General features: G+C 62.6%; 2 protein-coding genes across 4 annotated transcripts; one reads left to right on the top strand and one right to left on the bottom strand.

Moving 5' to 3' along the window:
* Positions 1-535: 535 nt before the first annotated feature.
* Positions 536-14,239, top strand: KLC3 (kinesin light chain 3). 3 transcript variants are annotated; one of them, XM_031963202.1, is made up of 13 exons: positions 536-655; positions 6,750-7,015; positions 7,703-7,951; positions 8,646-8,691; positions 8,928-9,147; positions 9,449-9,536; positions 9,902-10,003; positions 10,462-10,635; positions 10,970-11,060; positions 11,143-11,183; positions 11,376-11,473; positions 13,081-13,144; positions 13,467-13,703. In XM_031963202.1, exons 2-13 carry the CDS (start codon positions 6,758-6,760, stop codon positions 13,545-13,547), a joined length of 1,512 nt encoding a protein of 503 aa, XP_031819062.1. In that variant the 5' UTR covers positions 536-655; positions 6,750-6,757; the 3' UTR covers positions 13,548-13,703. The 3 variants fall into 3 exon arrangements, with proteins under 3 accessions (XP_031819062.1, XP_031819063.1, XP_031819061.1); XM_031963203.1 differs by lacking the exon at positions 13,467-13,703 and adding an exon at positions 14,116-14,239 and having other exon boundaries at positions 539-655; positions 8,646-8,706; XM_031963201.1 differs by having other exon boundaries at positions 539-655; positions 8,646-8,706.
* A 699-nt stretch (positions 14,240-14,938) lies between these two features.
* Positions 14,939-21,495, bottom strand: ERCC2 (ERCC excision repair 2, TFIIH core complex helicase subunit). Its single transcript, XM_031963200.1, has 20 exons — positions 21,354-21,495; positions 21,114-21,227; positions 20,596-20,712; positions 20,403-20,519; positions 20,085-20,208; positions 19,918-20,014; positions 19,302-19,435; positions 18,904-19,072; positions 18,697-18,815; positions 18,334-18,403; positions 18,188-18,257; positions 17,670-17,771; positions 17,467-17,530; positions 17,032-17,153; positions 16,749-16,841; positions 16,584-16,656; positions 16,382-16,452; positions 15,851-15,994; positions 15,537-15,680; positions 14,939-15,073 (listed from the first exon to the last, which is right to left on the bottom strand). The coding sequence occupies exons 1-20, from the start codon at positions 21,459-21,461 to the stop codon at positions 14,981-14,983; spliced, it is 2,145 nt and encodes a 714-aa protein (XP_031819060.1). The 5' UTR covers positions 21,462-21,495; the 3' UTR covers positions 14,939-14,980.
* Between the last annotated feature and the right edge of the window lie 2,307 nt (positions 21,496-23,802).

Raw genomic sequence — 23,802 nt, 5'->3', positions numbered from 1 at the left:
CGACAGATTAGCTTTGCTTTGCTGGGTCCCACGCGGGTGGAGTTCGCAGAATGGCAGAAGTGGAGAGGTGGAGGAGACTTCGGGGAGCATCCAGAGCGGCTCCACCCAAAGGAACCCTTGCATGAAATCCTTAAGAGGGGTCCTGCAGCTTCGGCTTGAAAATCCCGCCAAGCAAGAGGGGACAGCCCTCGCGGCGGAGAAGCCTGGGACCGGACCCCAAGGACGTGGGGAAAGGCTTTTTTCCATTTTCACAACGGGAACTGTCCAGCAGGGGACTGAGCTGCCGTCAGGCCTGCCCCCTCGGACTGGCCCGGGACCCCTCAGACCCCCAGGCTTCCCGCACCCTCGCAACTGTGACGCCCCTGACGTCACGGCTGCCCCTACTTGAGGTCCCCCGCCCCCACGAGCACCAAGAGTTGAACCTCACCTGCAGGGGGCAGGACGTCCCTCCCCACCCTAATCCTGGCTTCGGCTCCGCCTCCGCCTGGAGCCGCCTCCGGTCCCTCCTTGAGGCTCCCTCGGGAAGCCTGGGGAGGCGGCGGCGGCGGCGGCTGCAGAGCGAGCCCGAGCCCGAGCGACAGCAACAGCGACAGCGACAGCGACAGCACGGACTGGAGCGGGAGCGGGAGCCCGGGGGGGAGCGGACTGCAGACAGGTAGAGGCGCGGGCCCCCCCAGTCCCTCTGGGCCTCCCTCCGGGCCCCTCCAGCCTGTGGCCTCCCTTCATCGCCCCCCTTTCCTGCCCTCTCTCCCCCTTCCCACCCCTCCGTCGCCCTCCCTCCTTGTATGGCCCCCTCGCCCCTATTTCCTTCCAGCCTCCCCCCCACTCGTTGCCTGCCCTCCCCTCCCCTCTGTCCCCCTCGTTCTCTGCCTCCACCGCCTCCGCGGGCCCCCTCCTCCATCCCTGCCGCTCTCCGCTCAGCCCCAGCCCCGCCGCCTTTCCCACGAGGGGGTCCCCGGCTCCGCTAGCCCCGGCCCCGGCCTCCGCAGGGCTCCCCCGCGCACTCCCAGTCCCTCCCCTCCGCGCAGGTAAACAGAAGCCGGGGCGGGGCGGGGCGGGGCCTCTGCTTGCAGGTGGGGGAGGAGGGGGGGGGTGCGAGTTGGGGGGCCGGGGGGCGCGGAGTGCGGCCGCGAGCCTCCGGCTCTGGGTGCAGCCGTGACCGGGAGTCCGGCCGGAGGAGGGACGCGCTGGGCGCCAGACAATAACGTGGTTCTGACCCGGGGCGGCCCGGCCCGGCCCGGCCCGGCCCGATGACCGAGGGGCTCCTGAGTCTCTAGCGCTCTCTCCGCCACTTTTCCTTCACTGTTTAAAAAAAAAAAACTCGGGGCTAGGACCGAAAGCCTCGGCCGGTCCCGAAGTCCTAACCCTGCCCCGGGGAGTGTCGGGATGGGTCCAGGAGCCAGGGCTCTCAGTAGCTGCTGGGGGGCCGCTCGGAGCCATGTGCAAGGGGAGGGGGTGCGGGTGGCCGGGGGAGCTCTGGGGGGGCGAGGGAAGAAGGGAGGCGGCTTGCGCCCGGGGAGCTGAAGTGTCCCGAGGAAACAGACTGCGGCCTCTGAGCGCAAAACTCAGGCCCACTGGACTCCCACCTGGCGACTGCCCGGGGTCCAAGCCCACCTCCCACAGCTAAGGACACCGAGAAGGTCTCTTCTTCCTGCCCCGTATCCTAAGGACCCCCCGAGTTCTGCACCTCTTTTCTAAGGCCCTCCCAGCTCTGCCATACTCTGTTTTAAGGCCTCTCTTAGCAATGCCACCCTAGTTCTCTGGCCCTTCCCAAAGCTGGCAGAATGTGCTCTAGACAAGGGAATCCTGAAACCAGCCGATTTCACAGATCAGGAAAGCGAGGCCCATAAAGGAGGGCCCTGCCCAAAGCCTTCGGCGAGTTAGATGGGACTGAGCCTGGAAACCACGCAACGTGGCCGCTACGGTGCCCAGCAGGGATCCCCCTTGGGAGATGGCCGGCCACCCGAAGCCCCAGCCGTGTACCCATCCAACACGCGGGGGCCACGCCTGCTGTGGACATCCACGTATCTGTCTCCACATGCCCAGAACCATCCAGCCTGGCCTGTCTGAGAAGCTGGGTGGTGTCTACTCATGTGCTGGCTGGGGAAGGGACACAACGACAGCTGTCTCCGTGGGGGGGGGACCATCTCGTCCGCCTTCTGCTAGACCGTGGGGAGGACCCCTAAGTGACGAACTGAGTAGTCTTCAAGTTTCTCATACTCCCACCGGGTATCACAGATCCCTCTGCCAGCTCTTCCCCCCCACTGCCCTCGTCAGACTGGTTCCCAGCACAAGGAGGCGGCGGGGATGAGGTCATGGGGAAGCAGCTTCACCCCCACTCCACCCCAACATACACACACCCAAGCAACCTCTCTCCAATAGCAACAAAGCAGAGCTCATGGGGACTAATTTCCATTCACTAAGCATTGACTGAGAACCCTGGGAAGAGAAAAAAAGGAAAAACTAAGCACCTGCTGTATACAAGGACACTGGGGTTAAGCCCTGGTGACAGAAACAAAATGGTCCATTCTTACTGTCTCGGTGTGTTACATTGGCCGTGTCGCTTCCCTCTCCCAGCTTCTTTTTCTCCTCCTGGAATCAAGGCTTTATACTTCCAACTCTGAAGTTTATGATCTTTTTATTCCTTATTAGCAAAGACCACCATTTATCTAGTGATTTAAGTACTTTATGTGGTCTATCTCATCAAACCCTCCCAACCTTGGGAGACGCATTTTCTAAGCATTCCACTGTCGAGAGGGGGAAATGGAAGTTGAGAGTAATAAGTGACTGTTGACCCAGAGTTGTCTCGGGAAGTATTTGCAGCCCTCGTCTGACCTTTGGTCCATAGTGGTCAGGACCTGAATTTGAGCCTGTATTTTCTTTCTTCATCTTTGATGTTCACATGTCTTGTTTCCTATCACCGAGTCCTCCCCGAGGAGAGATGGTCCGGGTGACAGACAATAACAGACGATCATTCTGACCAGGGACGGCCCATCCCTGCCATTTATTGTTTCCTATCATTATGGAGACAGGGTTGAGAGGTCATAGAAAAGAAGCCATAAGAGATTTTTGTAAGGATAAACGTCACAGCGAGAGTATAAGTTGACTAGGTAGTGAGTTCCCTAGCCTTGGAGATCTGAGAACAAAGACCTGTCAAGTAGTTTGTCAAGGGAAGTTGTTCTGCATTTCTTCGCATCCCCAGTGCCTAGCCCGGTGCCGGGCATATAATGGCTCCTGGATTGGAGATGAAGTCAGAGCTCGGAGATTCTGGGTCTCGGTATCTGAAGCTTCATGAGGAAGTGGTATAAACAATGGCGATTGTCCAATTTTTTTGGTCTCCCAGTGTTGTCACTCAACCCATCCTCTCCATTGTAAGGGAAGACAGTGGGAGAAAGGGAGGCAGCCTTTGCCTGGAAGTTCCTCCTCTGAGGGTAGGACGCAACAGCGCTGACTCTGACGAGCCCCCACCAGAGATGGAGTAAGAACTGGCACCAGCAAAGAAAGGATGGCCCTCACACTCTTTGACAGGACCAGAGTATACCAGGATGTCAGAGCTCGATGGGGCAAAGGCCATATAATCATCCAGCTCCACAGTGAGATAAAATCCCTACTAGCCTCTGCTTGAACATCTCAGAGGAAGAGGAGGAAGAAGGCATTCCAATTCTGAATAGCTGTAATTATGAACAAGTTGAGTTTCCCCCCCTGACCTCCAGCTTAAAATTAGTCTTTCACAGTCCTCTTTCCTCCAAGATTTTTCTGCTGGGGCCAAAAAGAACAGATCGAACCCCTCCTTTAAAAGCCAGACCTTCAGATGCTTCAAGGCAATCAGCACATCCTCCCATCTTCTCTTCCCCAGGGCTAAAAACTCCCAATTTCTTCAACTGATCCCTATATGTCATGGACCACCTGGAACCCTTCCCTGCTGGTTGCCCTCCTCTGGACATTCTCCTTTGTGGTGTCCAATACTGAACCCAATGTTCTAAGACTTGTCCAGCAAGGGCCTGGAAGCCACGCCTCCTGTCTAAATGCATCCTGAAATCCTTTTCTTGGCTGCTCCGTTACACAATTGCTCCAAACTGAATGAGACCACCTCAAAAGACCCCAAATTTTCCCCCAGAGTGACTGTTGTCTAACTAGGGACCCTACAGCCTGTATTTGTGAGGCTGATTTTTTTTAATACCCAAGTGGATTATCTCTACCATACTTCCTTATTTTACATTCAGAACAATCAGTGCTGTAGCCTGTCAAGATTTTTTATTTACTTATTTTTGGATCCTGGCTATCTCATTGGTCATTTTCTTTCCTAGATGATGTGGTGGTGGGTGATGGTGGTGGTAAAGCATTATATACATATATATAACTTTATATAGTATATATATTTATATATAATAGCATTATATGTAATGGTAAAGCATTATAAAATGCTTTCCATGTGACCTCATTTGATCTTCACAATAATTCTAGGAGGTATTTATCATGGAGGTGATTGGGAGTCTCTTGAATAGGAGAGGGTAACATAGACTACACTTGGATCCATTTTACAGATGCAGAAGTTGAGGCAGGCAAGTTCGATGATTTGTCACAAAGCCAGTTAAGTATCTGAGGCTGGATTCGAACTTTTGCTACCCAGCACCATTCCTTATTTTTTTTTGCTGAGGTAATTGGGGTTAAATGACTTGCCCAGAGTCACACCGCTAGGAAGTGTTAAGTGAGACCAGATTAGAACTCAGGTCCTCCTGACTTCAGAGCTGGTGCTCTATCCACTGCCCCACCTATAGCTGCCCTTAACATTTCTTTAATAACTTGTCCTAGAATTTCCCCAGGAGCGGAAGTCCAGTCCACTGGCCTATAGTGCGCATTTGCCATTCTCTTCCCTTTTTGGAAAATGAGGTCATTTGCCTCCTCCAGCCCTGCAGATCCCCTCTTATTCTCCGCCATCTTTCAGAGAACTGCTAAAGGCTTAGGATCACATCTGTTGGCTTTTGGGCCACTGGAGAGTGTAGTTAATCTTGATCAGGTGACTAATTCATGGGGAGGCAAGGAGGTATTTTCTCCCTATCTCCTCATTTAACCTCTGTCCTTCCCAGTCCAGAGGCTGTTTTTCTGGTAGAGAAAAGAAGCAGAGTAAGTTCTGAGGCTTGTGTGTTATCAGCATCCCACTGCCCCAGGCTCTCTCTCTTTGATCTAAGTGGCTAAACCGACCCAAGTTTCCCCTGTTGGCTGAGCCTCGGTGGGCATCCTGCCATTTTCCCTCGGTTCCCTCTTCTGTCCATGTCTCATCGTCCACATAGAAGCGGTGCGGCGGGGAGCTCATCTTGTCCGTCTGTCCCATTTTTCCTCCAGAATTTTCTCCTTCATACATCTGGAATCTCATCCTGCTCTCCCGCTCGGCCTCCCTGGAGAGCCTCAGTTCCCAGGGGCCTCCCCTTTCCCTGAAGCCTCTGGAATCCAATCTTCCCAGGTCCGGGGGGGCACGGCATGCTGTTCCCCAAATGCTTCTCCTCCCCTCTCAACAAACCTTTTAAAAGAGAAGGGTCACTTCCCCCTAAGGTTCCCATCCTTTCCACCCCAGAGGTCAACTGGTCAAGAGAACAAGTTAATTATTGGAGCTAAACTTCTTACTGCCTGGTACATAGTAGGTGCTCCATGAATGCTTTTACTTTTCTCCCTCCTCTATTTTATTTCAGGTAACATGCTGGCAATTTCTTACTGCCTGGCACATAGTAGGTGCTCCATGAATGCTTTTACTTTTCTCCCTCCTCTATTTTATTTCAAGTACTATGCTGGCAATTTCTTACTGCCTGGCACACAGTAGGTGCTCCATAAATGCTTTTTACCTTTCCCCATCCCTTCTCTTATTTTATTTCGGGTAACATGCTGGCAATTTCTTACTACTGGTGAGAATCAGAACTTGAATAGGCTACCTTGGGTGCTCCATCTTTTGAGTAGTTGAAATGATCACTGATGCTGATCTGGGATCCATGAACTTGGCTTTTAAACATTATCTTGAGAACTATTTCAATCTAATGACCTTGTAATTATGTTCCATATAAGTATTAGTTTGTCTTTCTATTTTTAAATTCTATGCATTTGAAAGAGGGGGGTCCCTGGGCTTCCCCACTCTGACTTGACGGCCCAAGGGGCCCGGCCACAAAATTGCTCAGGAGTCCCCCCCCCCCCACCCCGGCATTAGGTCAAATTGAAAAGTTATCAGCTTCAGAGACGAGGAGAGACAGAGAAAGACAGAGACAAAAGAGAGACAAAGGAAAAAGAAAGAAGAGAGATGAGACAGAGAGAGGAGGAGAAATAAGAAGAGGGGAGACAGAGGCAGAAGACAGAGAAAGAGTGAAAAACAGATGGAGAAAAGGGAGAGAAGGAGGGGAAGAGAGATGGAGAGAAAGAGACAGAGAGTGACAGACAGACAGAAGGAAGAAGAGAGAAGGAGAGAGGAGAGAAAAAAGGAGGGAGGGGGAGAGAGAAATTTGGGGAGAGACGAGATACACAGAGAGGAAAGAAGAGAGGAGAGGGAGACAGAGCCAGACAAAGAGAATGATAAGCAAAGAAAAGGAAGAAGAGAAGAAGGGAGGGAGAGAGGGGGACAGAGGCAGAGGCAGAGGCAGAAGCAGAGGAGGGCGCGCTCCAGCAGCTGCTGGCTAACTGCCCTGCTGTCCCCCCAATCCCCCTCTCTCCATGAAGGATGAGGGGAGGCCCGGGATCCCAGCGGCCTCCCTCCCTCCCTCACCCTGCAGGATTAGCCATGTCACTACCCATCGATCCCCTGGGGCCGAGGATGAGCCCAGAGGAGCTAGTGAGCCAGACCCGGCAAGTGGTGCAAGGTCTGGAGGCCTTGAGGGCCGAGCACCGAGGCCTGGCGGGACGACTGCAGGACGCCCTGACGGAGGCTGGGGCCGGCTCGGGGGGAGAGACGTTCCCGGGCCTGGATCTGCTGAAGGAGAAACACCAGGCTCTCAGCCAGTCCCTGGAGGCCATTGAGCTGGGACTGGGAGAGGCCCAGGTAGGGAGTTTCCCTGGCAGGTAGAAAGCGATCAGAGGGTCACGGTGTCACTGTGGGCTGGGAAGCTCATTGGAGGGTAATGGGAGCTTCTGAGACCTGGTTCTGGGTCGTGGCGGTCACTGGGACTGAAGCGGGGACAGGGAGGCCCTGGGTGGGTGCAGAGACCTCTGGGAGGCGCGGGGTCTTCGCGGACCATGGCAGATGCTTCGAAGGGTCTGACGAGGCCGGGGTGTGGAACGAGCGTGGGGGCCCTTGGAAAGGCTGTGCAGGTGTTGGGGGAGTGAGTCTAGGGGTCGCTAAGGGGCTTGGGCAGGTGCAAAGGGTCCCAGGGCCAGGGGCTGCCTGTGGGTCAGAGGGACAAAGATATTCCGGGAACCACAGAATCCCCAGATGTGGGACCAGGGAAAGTGAGAACTAGGGGGCCACGGGGGGAGGGGGACCCTGTGAGGGACGGGGCAGTGGGAGTTTCATCAGAGGGTGAGACACTGAGGGTGTGAGGTCATAGAGCCCGGGAAGGGCAGGTGTGGGGCCGTGGGCATGGAGGCCTTTTGTAACAATGAGCTGCTGAGACAGGCAGAGACAGGGACAGAGACGGACAGAGACAGAGGGAAACTGCGCCTGTGAGGCCGCGTGAGTGCCCGCTCCCGGCCCGTGTCAGCCCCAGGCCGCCCTGTACCCCCCCCCCAGGTCCTGCTTGCGCTGTCCACGCATGTGGGGGCTCTGGAAGCGGAGAAGCAGCGGCTGCGAGCCCAAGCCCGGCGCCTGGCCCAGGAGAACTCGTGGCTCCAGGAGGAGCTGGAGGAGACGCGGCGGCGGCTGAGGGCCAGCGAGGAGGCCGTGGCCCAGCTGGAGGAGGAGAAGAGCCACCTGGAGTTCCTGGGCCAGCTGCGGCGCTACGACACGCTGGAGGAGGAGGAGGGGCACAATGACGCCAAGGTAACGGCCGGGTTCCGGCTTGGTCCGGAGCCCCCCTCTGTGTGCTCACAGGGCGGCCTCCGGGGGCTGCCGGGCTCCGGCCGTCTCCCGATGCTCCTGCTCGTCTCCGGCCCCTCAGCCCCGGCCTCAGACGTCGGGGACACTTCTGGCTGCCCCCCACCCCGGGCAGACCCATAACTGGGGCAGGGGCTGGGGCGGTTCTCCCCCCGAGGCTCCCCCAGCCTGACATCCCCCTCCTGCCCCCGTCACCTCCACTTTGCTTCCTCGGGGGCGCGGGTTTGGGGGGAGGAGGGGAAATTGGGGGTGACATCTCCAGGGGACAGCGACCTCTTCGCTGTTGGGGGGGATGGTTCCTCCTGTTCCCGGTTCCCCTGATTCCTAGCCCCCTCCTTCAACCTTTGTCCTCAGACTATCCTATGCACTTTCCCACCCTCCCCTTCACGTGGAGGCCATGTGGCCTAATGGGTAGAACACTAGGGCCAAGTCAGGAGGGCCTGGATGCAGGCCCTGTGCAGGCGCTTCGTGTGCTGGACAGGGCCTCCCTCTCCTCGGCCCCAGTTACTTCTGGCTCCAAATCCATGATACGGGAATCACACGCTCAGGGCCTTTATGGCACCCCCCCACCCCCTAGAGGAGATGTCCCGGCAAGGTCATTCAGGGTCACACGTGTCCCCCCATTCTCTGTCCCTGCCAGGAGAAGACAGAAGGACGCCGAGACAGCCTTTCTTCTCTGTTCCCCAGTGAGGACAAGAAAAGTCAGTGGGGAATTGGAGGGGGGGCGGCTCGGAGCTGGCCCAAGGAGCGGGGCCGGGAGCTTGGGGAAGGAAACGGGGTTTCCTGGGGGAAGAGAGGGGTCCTGGGGGCATCTGGCCACATAACCCACCCCTTGTCCGCTCAGTGACACGGTAACGTCGGGGTGGGGGCAGCCAGGCCTGAAGTGGGAGGTCGGGGACTGAGGTGGCGGGTCCCCCACCAGGTCCCGAGGCATTTGGCGCGGCGGCCGCGCAGCAAGGGGGCTACGAGATCCCGGCCCGCCTGAGGACGCTGCACAACCTGGTCATCCAGTACGCGGGGCAGGGCCGTTACGAGGTGGCCGTCCCCCTGTGCCGCCAGGCCTTGGAGGACCTGGAGCACACCTCGGGCCACTGCCACCCCGACGTGGCCACCATGCTGAACATCCTGGCCCTGGTGTACCGGTGAGGGCCCCTCCCCCAGGTGCCCCCCTCCTGTCTCACCCTGCATCCTCATCTCAGCCCCCCCCCCCGGGGCCTCCACACCCCCTCCAAACATCGTCTTCCCCCAACATCGTCATCCCCACCCCCGAACATCCTCCTCCCCCAACATCCTCCTCCCCAGACATCCTCATGCCCCACTGTGACGCCGGAGCCCTCGGTCCCAGCCCCTCTGGTCCCCTGACCCCTGAGACACCTGCCCCCTCCCCAGTTATCTCCACTGAGGCTCTTCCCTGCCCCCTGTCCTTCCCCCACGACCTCCCAGGGACCAGAACAAGTACAAAGAGGCCACAGAACTTCTTCAGGATGCCCTGCAGATCCGCGAACAGACCCTGGGGCCCGAGCACCCGGCAGTGAGTAGGGGCTGGGCTGGGCTAGGACCCCTGACCCCGCCCCCCCCCCCCCGGCTGCGGAGAGTAGGAGGCTGAGGCCGCTGGAGGGCCCTGGAGATCCCTTCTTCACTTTACAGATGAGGAAACCTTGGCCCAGAGAAGACAGATCTTAGTCCCCTGGCTAACGAGCATAAACATGGCCGACATTGGAGCCCAAGCCCTCTGACTCCCCGACCAATGGGGCTCCGCCCCACCCTGTTCCCTCAGACCCCGAGTCTCTGGGCCTGGCCGCCTGCTTTTCTCTCTTTGGGCCTCGGTTTCCCCAGATGTAAAGTTAGGGGCTTGGCTCCTCCCGGCTGACGCCTTCCCTCCCCTCCCCCCGACAGGTGGCAGCCACCCTGAACAACCTTGCCGTGCTGTACGGGAAACGGGGTCGCTACCGAGAGGCGGAGCCCCTTTGTCAGAGGGCCCTGGAGATCCGCGAGAAGGTGGGTCTGTGGCCAGCCTGGCCCGGGAAGCACCGGGAATCCTCCTCCATCCCCGGGGCCCTTCCCTCCGATGGATCCCGGGAACCATGTTCTGAAACTCCCAAGAGGGGCCCCAGGGACTTCCTGCTCAGATCTCCTTCCCCCTGGGCTGACGGGGCCCCCCGTGACCTGCAAGCCCTGCTTCAGAGCCTGGGATCCTGGGCCCCCCCAGCTGCTACCCCCCTGGACTCCTTGTTCTGCCCCTGCCCCTGCTGGAAACTTTTATCCTGACTTATGACTTCCAACTCTCAGGGCCCCCCTTCAGGCCCTCTGACCCCCCTCGGGGCCTTGCTGTTGGGGTCCCACAGTCCCCCTGCTCTGCTCCCACATGAAGCTCCCTAATCCCTGGGGAGCCCCCCATAAACCCTGGGGTAACCCCAGCTCGTCACACTGATCCCTGATCCCTGATCCCTTCCCAGGTCTTGGGCGCCGACCACCCGGACGTGGCAAAGCAGCTGAACAACCTGGCCCTGCTGTGCCAGAACCAGGGCAAGTTTGAGGAGGTGGAGAAGCACTACGGGCGGGCGCTGGCCATCTACGAGGCCCTGGGCGGCCCCGACGACCCTAACGTGGCCAAGACCAAGAACAACCTGGTGAGGGCCTGGCCCGAGAAGCCCCCCTGGTCCAAAGGCCCCCAGCCCGGGTTGTTCTGGTCCAAGGGCCCCCCGGCCCGGGTTGTTCTGTTCTAAGAGCCCCTAGTCCAAGGGCCCCCGGCCCGGGTTGTTCTGTCCCAAGGGCCTTCCCAGTTCTGCCATCCCCTTTTCTAAGGAGCCTCTTAGCCCTGACATCCTCTGCTTGAGAACAGCCAGCCCGGGCCCTCTCCCCTGCGACTCCCTGACTCCTGGGCCCCAGGCCACCCAGGCAGAGGCAGCTCTTGGGGCTGAGCCCTGCAGGACCCATATCTCCTGGCTCCTCTCCCCCCCGCAGGCCTCAGCTTACCTGAAACAGAACAAGTACCAACAGGCAGAAGAGCTCTACAAGGAGATTCTCAGCGGGCAGGACCTCCCGGCCCCCCTGGGTGAGCCTCCCCCCTCCCCAGCCCCCCAACCCAGCTTCTGGGCCTCCAGTTCCCTTCTGAGCCTCTTCTTTCCTCTCTCCAGTGAATCCCAGCATTGGAGCCTCTGGGGACAAGGAGCCTCAGGTAAGAAGAGCCCCAGGGGCTGCATCCAGGTACAGCGCTGACACACCCCAGAGGACCTGGGTTCAAAACCTGACCCCGAGCCTCAGTTTCCCCCTCTGTATAAATGCCAGGGACGGGCGGTCCATTTGAGCTCCGAGGTCTGTGGGGTGCGGGGCTCGGGCTGGGGGGGGTCACTGCCCGCCTCGCCTTTAGGTCCTGCGCCGCAGCACCTCCTTTTCCAAGCTCCGGGAGTCAATCCGCCGCGGGAGTGAGAAGCTGGTGTCCCGCCTGCGGGGCGACGGATCCTCCGGGTGAGTCCCCGGGCTGCCCAGCCTGGCGTTGGAGGCCTCTACCTTCTTGGCCCGGTCCCCCTTCCCTGCTGGGCCTCAGACCTCCCCTCCTGACTTCCTAGAAGCTCCAGAAGCCCTTCTCCCAGGCCTGGGTCTCAGACCTTTGGATTCCCTACACAGATGAGTTCAGGCTCCTCCCAGAGCACTCCTCCTCCACGTGGAGCACTCCTCCCCCACCCACCACACCCTGTAACTCTTCCCTCCTCCTGGTCGGGCTTGTCTTCTTTAAGAACCCCCCACCTCCCAGGCGCTGGTTTGTCCCTATACTGCTGAGCTTCCTTCCAGGGACCCTTTGGACCTAGTGTTCATAGTCAGGGGGTTGGGGGGGGGGGGGCGACGAAGTGGGTCACATGTGAGAGGAGCCCTGCCCCTGCCCCTGGGTGTGGCCACTTGGCTGCCCCGGGAGACCCCAGCCCGGAGATTTCCCAGCTGGCCCCGGGAGAGAGGTACCCCGGCCTTGGCTGGGCCCGAGGGCCTCCTTGTCCGGCTCTGGGTGGGCCCGAGAGAGATGAGGCGACTTTCTGAGTCCCGTGACCAGCGCGTCCGGGCAGAGTTGAGCCCAGGGCCCGAGCTTTCCCGTCTTAGGTTTTAATTCTATCCCAGAGCAGCTGATTTTGGCTACATTTTCATCTCATTCTTGATGTTTTTAGACCAAGTTTGAGCTCGGACCTGGGACCCTCCAGGATTGTTAACTTTTCTCTGCCCATGATGTGCATTAACTTTTAGAAATGCACATTTCTCTATGAGTCACGTTGGGAGAGAAAAATCTGAAAAGGGAAAACCATGAGGGGGAGGGGGGAACAGCCCCCCCCCCCCCAGCCCACATAGCAGGGGTAGATCTGCAACAATCTCCGGGCCGGCTCCTTTGGGCCTCTGAAGCTCAGACTCGGAAAAAGATGCTGGGAGCAGGGAGGAGCCTGAGGGAGCACGGATGATCCCTGGAGGGGAGTGCTCCCCCCTTTGTCCCCAAGTCGGGAGAGGAGGAGGGGTGCCAGGCCTGGCCCCGGCGGCTGCGAGCCCAGGCCTGAGAGGATTAAGGGGCTCTGTTTACCCTGGTGGGGGGAGGGGAAGTCACGGGAGCTCAGCGCTGGGGAACGAGGGGCGCTGAGGCAGGGAGGAGGTTGGAAATAGTAGCCCCGGTTCGGTAATGGCCAGACCTTCTCAAGTACTTGGCTCCCCTCTTGTCGATCAGAAGGCATTTATTAAGTGCCTTCTGTGTGCAGAACGTTGGGGAGGAAGGCAGAAAGGCCCTTTGTCCCAGGGCCGACAAGCATGTGGCCGCAGCACAGGAGCAGAGGGGCAGCCACGCCCAGGGCCCCCGGCGCAGCCCCTCCCCTGCTCTGAGCTCGGCCCCCAGGACCACTGGGGTCTCCGGAGCAGCAGGAATCGCCTCGCCCTTGGGGAGCCTTGGTGGTGTAGGAGTGATGGAGGGATAGGAGAGAGACAGAGACACAGAGAGAGACAAAGCCTGAGAGACAGAGGGGGGGAGGGGAGGAGTGGGGGAGGGGACACAGACCCATGGCTGCCCCCACCCCCTCACTCTCCCCGGTTGTGGCCTCCCCCTGCAGGATGAAGCGGGCAATGTCCCTCAGTGTCCTCAATACTGAGGAGCCCAGAACCAGCAGGAACCAGGTGAGGGGGGAAGTTGTTTTGGGGGAAGGGTCTCCAGGGAGAAGGGGGGGCGCAGACAGAAGGTCCAGATCGAACAAGGCCCTGGGGGGGGGGGGGCCGGGGGGGCAGGGGCGGGTCAGACTGGAAGGGGGAGCTGGGGGCCAGGTGAGTTTCTGGGACCTCAGTTTCCCCATCTGTCCCTGTGAGGAGCTTGGACCAGGCGGCCGCTAAGGGTCCTCCGGGCCTCTGTCTCTCTCTGGCGCCGAGAGGATGCCTTGGGTGGGTGCGGGGCTTGGGAGGCAGCGTTACCCAGGCCCCCTTGCCACCCCCCCTTGCTCCCCAGGTGCTGGGCCGGCAGCTGAGCCGGATGCGGCCGCTGAGCACCAGCACCCAGGACCTGGGCTTCCCTCTGGACCAGCACTAGCGGCCGGGCCGCGTGGGAGCCTCAGGAGCGTGGCGGGGCCGTGGGCGCCACCTTCCTCACCCCTCCCCTTCCACCCATATTTATTGTATTTATACCCACCTCGAGGAGCCCTCAGCCAGGGCCCAAGCCTTGGAGATAAAACCAATCCACCTCCTCGCCCGGCCTTTGCCATCCTTGGGAAGCGTCAAGGGCGCCCCCCCTTCCCCCCTCTGTTTCCCCATCTGCAGGTTAAAGGGTCCCCATCCTCGGGTCCCTGGGACCTCGAGAGCTAGACCTAGGACGGGCTCTGGGAGTCACCCCGGGGATGGCTACAGATGCCCCCACAGGCAGCTTGGCAGGGAGCACCCAGCTCCAATGGCCTGGGTTCAAATCCTGCCTTTGGAGGGGAAAGGAACGCCTTTTTCCCATTTAATCACTAGTTACTGCGGCAGGAGCAGGGTCCCCCCACTTTAGGCGAGGGGGCTCCTCCCTGGGGTCAGACAGGCGGGAGGGAAATGGAGGTTCCTGAGGGAGCCAGGGCTGACTCGGCCGGGCCCCTCATCTTAGCATGGGCTGCCTGCCCCCACAGTAACCAATCGGAGCTCATCGCCACCCTCGGAAACTTCCAGGGGCCGCCATGAGGGCCTAGAGAAAGGCCAAAGGACCGTCCTTTTATGAATAATGCACTGGCTTTAATAAAAGATTCAGTTACTCCGAAAGATGCCTCTGTATCCTTTCCCATCCTCCCCAGGGGCTGGGACTAGACCTTGTACCTCGCCCCTGTTCCCTGTGGCCTGGGGGGGGGGGGGGGGGGGCCCCCCCCCCCCCTCCCCCCGGGGGGGGGGGGGGGGGGGGGGTTGCCCCCGTTCCCTGTGCCTCCATGTGAAATGTCAGAAGGAAGCGCCCGGGGCAGCAGGAGCACCAGCCCTAGAGTCGGGAAGACCTGAGTTCAAATCTGCCACTTCCTGGCTGTCAGTGACCCTGGGCAAGTCACTTAACCCCAACTGCCTCAGCAAAAGTCAAAAAACAAAAACACGAAGCCGCCATCCCTAGAGAGGGAAGCGGCTCAGAATGATCCATCCCAGGCCGCCCCACTTTACAAAGCGGCCCCAGGCCCTCCGGCGAGCCGCTGCCCGCTAAGTTTCTGACCCGTAGAAAGGTCACCTTCCCCCCCCAGGTGACAGCAAGGGCAGCCCTGGGAGGGCGGCGTTGGAGCAGGGGAAGCTCTTGACCAACGGTGTCTCCTTCTGGCCCTCAGGGAGGCGCCCATTGTGACCGCCCCACTTTACAAAAGGAGACCAGGAGGCCAGTCAGGATCCAGGGGACCTCTGACCCCGGGTCTCCCTGACTCCCCCCTGGGGGCTGCAGGGCCCCAGGGAGACGGTCCCTCCCAGAGAAGAGGCAAGTCTTAAAAAAATGGCCAAAAACTTCATTCCCCGCCCTCGGGCTGCTCGTCACAGCTGCTGGGCGATCTGCTCTATTCGCCGCAGGGTCTCCTCCGACTGAAGCTGCTCCAGGCTCAGCAAGGACAGTCCCAGCTGGTCCTCCTGGGGGCAGATTTCAGGGCAGGGTCAGGGGGGGGGCTTCCTCCCTCGCTCCCGTGGGTGGTGAGCGACAGCACGGGTGCGCGTGGCCGTGGGCTGGCCCTCTCGGCACCTCAGTTTGCCCGTCTGTACACACGGGTCCTTCCGGCTGCTGCCTTCCGGAACGGGGCCCAGAAGACTCCCAGGCCTCCCTCATCACCCCGGGGCCCGGGCCTGTTTCCATGGGGACAGATGACAGTGGGTGAAAGAGCAGGCCCGGGGGAGGGAGAAGTGAAGGTGGGGGGAGGGCCCAGGCCCATCTGCTCCGGAAACAGAACTGGGACTGTGCAGGGCACGAGGCCGGGCTGGGTCTGCCTGGGAGTCGGGGGGCTTAGGCCTTCCTGGGGGGCCCGGGAGCAATCACCAGGGACTCCGGTGGGGTGGGGGCTCCGGTCAGAACTCGGAGAGGGAGAAGGGGGCGGCTCACCCTGTGGAAGGGCTGGGCCATCTGCCTCAGGAAGTACTTGGCCACTTGGACGCCCTCGTCCACGGTCAGGTTGAGGTTGGCGTCGGTCAGGTGCTCCTGGATCCAGCGAGGGAGCTTCCCACGCTTGTCGGCCCGCGCAAAGCGCTGAGGGTGAGGGGGCTCAGGCTCAGACTCCCGGCCTGCAGGATGGGGAGCACCCCCTGGACTCCTGCCCCCGCCCAGCACTAAGGGTAAGGGAGGACTCAAGCTCCCGGCCTGTGTGATGGGGAGCACCCCCCCGACCCCTACCCAGCTTGAGCTGGCCGTGCTCCCACCTTGTCAGCAAAGATCATGAGCCCATAGTCCGTCTTGCCCCGGATGGCGCGGCCCACGCATTGGGCCGCGTGTCGCATGGCATCGAAGGTCAGGAAGTCGTTCTCTCGGATTTGGAACTGGTCACGGAGAAACTCCAGGCGGGCCTGGGGAGGCAGGGGACTGACTGGTCAGGAACACACCCCCCCCCCCCAGTCCCCCTGTGCTGGAGCACAGACCCAAGGCCCCCTCACAGGTGCAGGCCCTGCTCTCTCTGCCCTCCCTGCCTCGGCTGCCCCGGAATCAGGGGACTGGGGGCTCAGCCCAAAACTCTGGGCAAGTCCATTCCCCACTCAGGCCTCAGTTTCCTCATCTGTGAAGAAGGTTAGCCTAAGGACATTCTCCACACTGACACTTTATGTTCCGAAGTCTCAAACATGCCCCTACCCTAAGCCCCCTCAGCCCCCCCCCCCCATTTGAAGCCCCCTCCCCACTCTCATTCTGGGGTGGAAGGCCCTGATCCCTCCCCCCCCGCACCGGCACCTCCTGCTCACCTTGAGGATCCGGCTCTGGGTGTAGACGTAGGGGACGCCGAACATGATGACGGCGCGACCGTAGTGGTGGACTGTGGGGCCCGGGGGAGGGGAGGGTGAGGCCGAAGGGGGTGGGGAGGTAGAGAGAAATAGCGCTTAGTTTCCTGGAGCCAGGCCGTCCCAGGGGCACCGTGCCCCCCCCCACCCCCCTGGGGGCACTCACCAAAGTCAATGCCTTCGGACACCTTGCCCCTGGCCACGGAGAGCAGGATGGCCCCGCGGCCGTTCTCGCAGGCCTGCGGGGGCCAAAGCGTCAGTGAGCGTGGCTTTCAAAGCTGCCCCCCCTCAGACTTACCCAGGCACCCCTCCCCGGGCCGGGGCCGCCTACCTCCTGGTACTTCTCCAGGGCCACGCTCGTCTCGGCTCCATCCTGGGTCTCAATGAACAGGAGCTTGTTCCGCTGAATGTTCTCCAGGATGCCCTGAGCAGTGGCAGAGGACGGGGGGGAGAGCTTGGGGTGCTGCTGAGGGCTGGGGAAAGAGGAGGCCCCCCCAGGCTGGGGAAGGGAGGCCCCGGGGACCCCAAGGCCAGGGAAGGGAAGGCCCCCAAGGCCAGGGAAGGGAAGGCCCCCAAGGCCGAGGGCCAGAGCCTGGGCTGGGCAGGAGGCTCACCTGCTCATACCAAGCAGCCACGGTGCTCTCCATGTACTGGTAGCTGGTAAAGAAGGCGACGATCCCGTCGGGGACCACGGCGGACATCTCCAGGAGCAGGTTCCCGTAATTCCGGATCACGGCTGTGGAAAGCCAGCCCAGCCGGGGAGTCGTTCCCCGCCCTCCCCTCGCCCTGCATGCCCCACCCACGGCCGGCCCCTCTTCTGGTCCCGGGGCTCACGGACTGTCTCTGGGCCCTGCCCGAGCCCCTCCCCCTACTCCCCTTTTGCTCTGGGGGCCAGACCTCTCCCAGGCCGGCTGATGGTCCTTCCACCCCATGTGCCCCTCACGCCCCCCACACATGTGCCCGGGGGCCCCCAGCACAGCCGGCCTCCGCTCAGTGCCCCCCCCCCCCCCCCCCCCCCCCCCCCCCCCCCAGCTCTCACGGACACTCACCAATGTCCTCCCGGGTCTCAAACTTGGAGCTGATGGCCACCTGGTCGTTGCCTCGGCCGACGATCTGGAAAGGCCCCGGGGAACCTGGTGGGCAAGGCCCCCGACTCCCCCTCCCCCACAGCTGGAGGTGCTGACCCAGCCTTCCGTGAAGGGCCCCCCCCTTGGCCCCTTCCCCTCGGGGCCCTTCCAGCCCCCACACTCACCATGGGGCAGAGGCAGACGCGGGCGAGGGTCATGGTGAAGGTCGCCATGGTGACAGGGTGGAAGTCCAGTATCTTGGGGTAGATGTCCAAGGGCGACAGCGTCTGGGTAGGAGACATGTTGGAGCAGAGGCTCGAGGACTCGAGGGCTCGGGGCTCAGAGGGGCCCCTGGGTCTCCAGCTGGAGGAGGCAACTGGGCAGAAGTGGGGCCGCAGGGAGGACTCGGGGCCAGGGAATGCTGGGAACCGTGAGGGGGAGCACAACAGGGCCCAGGCCTGGGGGCTCCAATGGGGGTGAAATGAGACAAATCTAGGGGGTCCCCAAGCGGGAGAGGTCCAGGGGGCCGGGGAGACTGGGCAGCCAGGAGGAGAAGACCCAAAGCCAGACCGGGGGTGGCCCCAATGGCCAGGCTACAGCTTGTCGCCAACTGGGGATGTCCAGGTGAGTCCAAGGGAGCCCCCCGGGGCTGTGGGTTATGGGGGAAGGAGAGGGGGGAAGGGTCCGCAGGCAGGGGGCTTACCCCCGACGTGATGATCACAGACTGGAAACGCTCAAACACCGGCTTGATGGCCAGGGAGGCGTCCATGCAGCTGGGGAGAGAGATCAGGAGAGGTCAGGGGGCCCGAGCAGGGGTCTGGGGAAGGGGCCGGGGGGCCGGAGTCTCACCTGAAATGCAGGACAGGGTTGGCGATGGTCGGGGTCCTCTCGTCAAATGGCTCGATGATGATGGTGAAGCCTGCGCCAGGGAGGGAAAGGTGAGGGGCAGGGGACCGGGACCCCCAGCCCCCATTGTTGAGGATCCAGCTGGAGGACCCCCTCGGCCCAGCCTGAGCCAGAACCCTCCCCACCACACACGCACAGCACCTCATTCCCGGGTTAATCCCCAGGGTTTAGAGGGGACAGAGGGGCCCAAGCAGCCATGTCCTGGGATGGGGAGCCGGCAGGATTGGGGGAGGGGTCCAGCCTTGGGGGGGGGGGGTGTCCCTGTGCCAGGCTGGGAGGGCACCGTGCCCAGGCACGGGGGCTCACCTCGGGAGTAGGTGCTGACCAGCGTGGCAAAGTTGGAGAGGAGGGTGAGGGGGGAGAAGTCGGCCATGTCCGCGATCTCGAGTGTGTGCAGCAGGGACCTCAGCCGCTCGGCACAGAACCTGCAGGGAGGGAGGCGCGGGAAGGGCTGTCAGGCCAGGGCGCTCCCTGGGGCAGGGACAGGGGCTGGGGCCGCTCCCCAGGACTCACCGCAAGGGCTTGCGCTGGATGCAGACGCGGTGGGCCAGGCCCCCCAGGAAGGCCGGCGGGCTCTCCTGCACTACATGCTGGGTGCGCAGACGCCACTTCACGTACTCCAGCAGGCGCCGCAGGAAGCCCAGGAAGTGCTCCGCCGTGCGGATGGAGCCGGGCACGGCCTCTGGGGGCGGGGGGGAGAGATGTGAGACGGGATCCCCCGGGCCTCAGGCCCAGGCTGCAATGGGCCTGCCCCCCCCCCCTCGCCATTCAGGGACCCCCCCCCCCCCCCGACCCCCACGTCCCCATGGGTGAATCGGGCCGGGGCAGCAGAGCTCGAGGAGCCATCCGGTCAGGCAGACTTTGGCAGAGGGGGAGACCGAGGCCCGGGACCACCTCCGGACCCCGCTCACCCTGCAGCACCTCGTCTGGGAGGACGGGGTTGGCTAGGTGGGCGTCCGTCTCGCGGGCCAGGCTGGCCTCCCGCAGGCCCTCCACCAGGCGGTGGTATTCCTCCCGCAGGCGCTTCTCATCCGTCTCCTTGATCCTGGGGGAGCCACAGCATCGGGGTCAGGGGGTAGCTGGGCGTGGTTCTGGGCAGTTCTCCAAGCCAGACTAGTCCCGGCCACTAGCCCCCCAACTCCCCTCCCTCGGGGAACACGGAAGGTGGCTGATGGCCTCTCGGGGCCCCCACCTGAGATTCTGGGGGACCCCCCAGCTCCAAACTGACCCCTTCGTTTTACAGATAGGGAAACTGAGGGCCAGAAATGCAGGGACTTTTGCTTAGGATCATAGAGAGCTGAGGTGGGATTGGAACCCGGGGTGGGGAGCAATCTCTCATCTATGAATCAAGGGGAGCTCGGCCCATAGGCCAGAACCATGACGTTGGGGGGAACGGGGAGCCTGGAGGACCAGGTCAGGCAGGGATGTCCCTGAGTGCCCCCGTGCCCCCAGAGTTGCCTCCCTGAGCGCCCCTGTGCCCCCAGAGTTGCCTCCCTGTGCCCCCCACGTCCCCGCGCCCCCACACACTTGTGCACCGTGCGCTGCAGCGTCTCCAGGTTGCTCTGGCAGCGATCCAGGGTGCGGCGGGTGAGGTTCACGCTCATGGAGTCGATGCACACGTTGTCTGAGGGGCAAAGGGGGGTCAGCGGCGCGGAGGGGGCTCGGCCGGGGGGGCCGCCCCGACCCCCGCTCACCAATGTTGTGCGCCTCGTCGAAGACCACCACGGCCTTGCGGGCCAGCTCCTTGGAGACCAGGTCGGCGATCTTGGGGTCCAGGAGGTAGTGGTAGCTGTAGACAATCACGTTGGCGTGCAGGATCTGGGGGGATGAGGAAGAATGGGAAGGTAGCCTGGGCACTCCCGGCGTGAGGGGGCTGCACTCAGGCCCCTCCCACCTGACACCCCCTATTCCAGGAGTATCCCCCCCGCGCTTCCCCTTTCCCGGTTCCGCCCTGCCTGATGTTCTGCACATCGGGGTCTGAGCCCCTCCCCTCCCTCGGCTCGGATCCTCACCGAGTAGCGGGCCAAGAAGTAGGGACACCAGCCCTTCTGCCGCCCAAAGGCCTTCAGGTCGTCCAGGTTGTAGATGCCCCAGGGGATGGGCGTCTGCCGGCCCAGGGCGTCAAACTCCTGGGGACGGGGAGAGGCCTGGTGAGCTCGGAGCCGGCCCCCCGCCCCCCCATCCCCCATCCCCCGCCCTGGGCACCTCATAGAACTGGCAGTGAGGGACGCTGGCGTCCTGCTGGCGCTGGGCCCGCACATAGGAGGCCGTCAGGCTGTGACACTTCCCGTCCACGTCCTTCCCAAACCGCAAGGGGGTCACCTGCAAAGGGGGGGTGTGACCCCCAGGCTCACCCCCGCTTCTGACCAGAAGACCCCGCCCCCACGGGCCTGACCCCAGGCTCATGTTCTGACACTGACATAGAACCTCATCCCTCCCTGCTCAGGGACCTTCCCGCACTTCCAGTGACCAGGGTATGGGGACAGAGACAAAGGGTGGGGGAGAGGGGAAAGGGGGCCTCAGAATAGGGGGTGTCAGGCTGGGGGCGCCTGAGAACAGGGGGTGCTCCGGCGGCCAGAGCTCAGAAGACAGGCCACACTCAGATGCGTCCTCAGAGACCCCCTCTCAGGACTGCAGCTCGCCCCAAACCACAGTGCTCGGTGTGAGTGGGAGCCCACCTCGGCCCTCCCCGCCCCCGCCCCCGGGGGGCTCCGGGGCCTCACCTCGGGGTGAATACACAGGTTCTTGCGGGAGCTCAAGGCCAGGCCCAGGAAAGGCACCTTCTCGCCCTCCTGCTTCTCGAAGGAGTCCATGAGCTTCCGCAGCTCCTCAATCACCTGGCTCGGGGGAGGAGGGGAGGCCGGCTGGAGTCCCCCTTCCCGGCCCCCTCCCAGCCCTCTGCCTCCACTGTCCCCCCCAGGGGGCGCCCCCACCCCGGCCCCGGACGCCTCGGCGGGACCCACCTTCTCGATCTCGGGCACGGTCCGGGAGCAGTAGATGAGCTTGGTCACTTCCAGGGGGTGCGCCTGCTCAGGAATGGGGGGCGGGGGAGCGGGGTCAGGACCGCCCATTCCCCAGCTCGGACCCCCGCCCTCCGCCCCCCCATCTCGGGGACCCCCTCACCGCTTAGCACATCGCCGAGGGAGATGGTCTTGCCGGTGCCGGAGGGCATCTGAGACCCCGGACCTGTGGCCCCCGAAACCCTCTGAGTCTGGGCTCAGGGACCGGACACGGCAGGGTCAAGCCGAAAGGCGCCGGAGGGAGATGCCTTTGGGCCACGGCGCTGCTAAACAACCGGGTTCCTGACCTCCGGCCTGGGAGGCAGGTGCACCCCCAGGGGGCCTGGGCCTGGGGAGGGGCCCCGGCCTCCGCCTGCCTGGTCTCCCACCAGTAAGCGGGGCCCGGCGCCCGGGGGCGGCTATAACAACGCCCGCCAGGGCCGCAGGGCCCGCCCCGGGGCCCCCGAAGCCCCAAACCCCCCTCCTTCCCCATTTCACAGGTGGGAAGGCCGGGGAGGCCCTGGGCAACCGGGGGGTCCCGTGGCTGGATCAGAACTGGCCCCCCCCCCCAGCATGGAGGCCCTGCCTGGGCCCTTCCCCCCGCCCGGGGCCCGCCCTCCCCCCGGGGCCCATTTTCAACGGAGGGGGGGTCCGGGTCCAGGGTGGGCCCCAACAGGGGAGAACTGTCTGGATGTAGTCATGGGGAAGTGGACCCGGGGCCCTCACGTTCAGCTGGGCCGGGAGGGCGCCTCAGGTCCCCCTCCTCCTCTCTGACCCTGGGGGCCTCCTCCTCTCTGACCCAGGGGGTCTCCTCCTCCCCCCTCCAGGGGGCCTCCTCCTCCCCCCTCCAGGGGGCCTCCTCCTCCCCCCTCCAGGGGGCCTCCTCCTCCCCCCTCCAGGGGCCCTGCCTACCCCCCATATCCCTGCATGGGGCGGGCGGACCCTCACCTTCCCCCCACTGGGGACGGGGGTCCTGCCGGCCTCGAGTGTCCGCCCCCTCCGGGGCGTCCTCAACCCACGCAGGCCCGACCCCGTCACCTCCTCCCATAACCTCCACACCGCCCCCTCCCGGGAGCAGCCAAAGCCCCCTCCCGCCCATCCCGCCCCCCCAGTCAGGGGCCCCGCCCCCTGGCTCTGGCCGGCCCCCTGCCGGGATGCCCCGCCCACTCATCATCTTCGTAAGTGCTTATTGGCTGGTTGCAGTTTTCCCTCCGGTGCCCCAGCCGCCCTGATCGGAGTCCCCCCATCTGTCCCACACGCGCCTATGCCAGCGAATCTCCCGCCATCCCCTCCGCCCCCTATCCGTGGCGGTCAACGCCCCCACTTTGGGGGGTGGGGAAACAGGCCAGCAGAGGGGGGCACGACTGGCCCAGGGTCGGCCGGCTCCTCGGTTTCTGAGCTCGCTCAGGACCCGGGGCTCTGACTGCGGGCCCAGCGCGCGCCCCCCCCCTCCCGCCCCACTTCTTATCCCCGCGCGCCCCCACGCCAGCGCCCTCCACAGAGCCCCACGCGCGCCTCCCCCTCCTACTTCATGGCGGTGTCTGCTGCGTTCCAGGCGCGACCCCGCCTCCTCATGAATATGCAGAAAAGGAACTAAGCTCAGGAATGAGCCGGCGCTCTCCTCTCATTGGTTAAATACGCTGCGGACTCTGGAGGCGGGGCTCCGACGGGGGAGGAGCAACGGATGCGCGTGCGCACGGGGTGGGAGAGGGAAGGAAGAAGTACTAGAAAGTACGGAGCGACGACAGACATCTATAATCGCTCCCCGACTGCAGCTCAAGCGTGACGGATTGAAATAAAGAAGGCCGAGCGAATCGATCGCCATTCATTCTTGCAATAGACAATCCTAGACCTTAAAGAGTCCTGGAACCTCTGAGCAGGACGGGGGGGGGCCCAGAACGAGGGTCTCAGAGGTGGGAGGGGCCCCAGAACTGGGGGGGGGGGGGGGTGGGGGGGGGGGGGGGGGGGGGGGGGGGGGGGGGGGGCGGGGAGGGGGGGGGGGGGGGGGGGGGGGGGGGGAGAGGGTGTCAGAAATATCAAGCACTTTGGAGGTAGGTAATGGATCTAAGTTCCCAGGGACATTCCTCCATTAATGCAGGACAGGCGCCTTCTCTGCCACTTGCATCAATTAATCATTAATCAGTGAAGAAAGTGTTTATTAGATCCTGGGTGCTAAGTGCCCAAAAAGCTGAGCCGGCCCTGCCCTCGGCGGGCCTGCACTCTCAAGGAGAAGCCGCCCTAAAGGGGCTGCGCCTGGGGAGGGGCACTTGGGCCCAGAAAGGCCCTGGGTCCGGAAGGGCAGAGGCAGGAGAGAAGACGGCCCGCCCCACCGGGGACAATGGGGGGGAGGAAACGCCTCCCTCCACACCGGGAACAATGGGGGGAGAGACAACCCCCCCACCGGGGACAATGA

Source organism: Sarcophilus harrisii, chromosome 3, assembly GCF_902635505.1.
Source record: "Sarcophilus harrisii chromosome 3, mSarHar1.11, whole genome shotgun sequence".
In the NCBI taxonomy this organism is placed as follows: domain Eukaryota; kingdom Metazoa; phylum Chordata; class Mammalia; order Dasyuromorphia; family Dasyuridae; genus Sarcophilus; species Sarcophilus harrisii.
The sequence above is the reverse complement of the archived record's forward strand: the minus strand, read 5'-3'. Positions and strand labels throughout refer to the sequence as shown.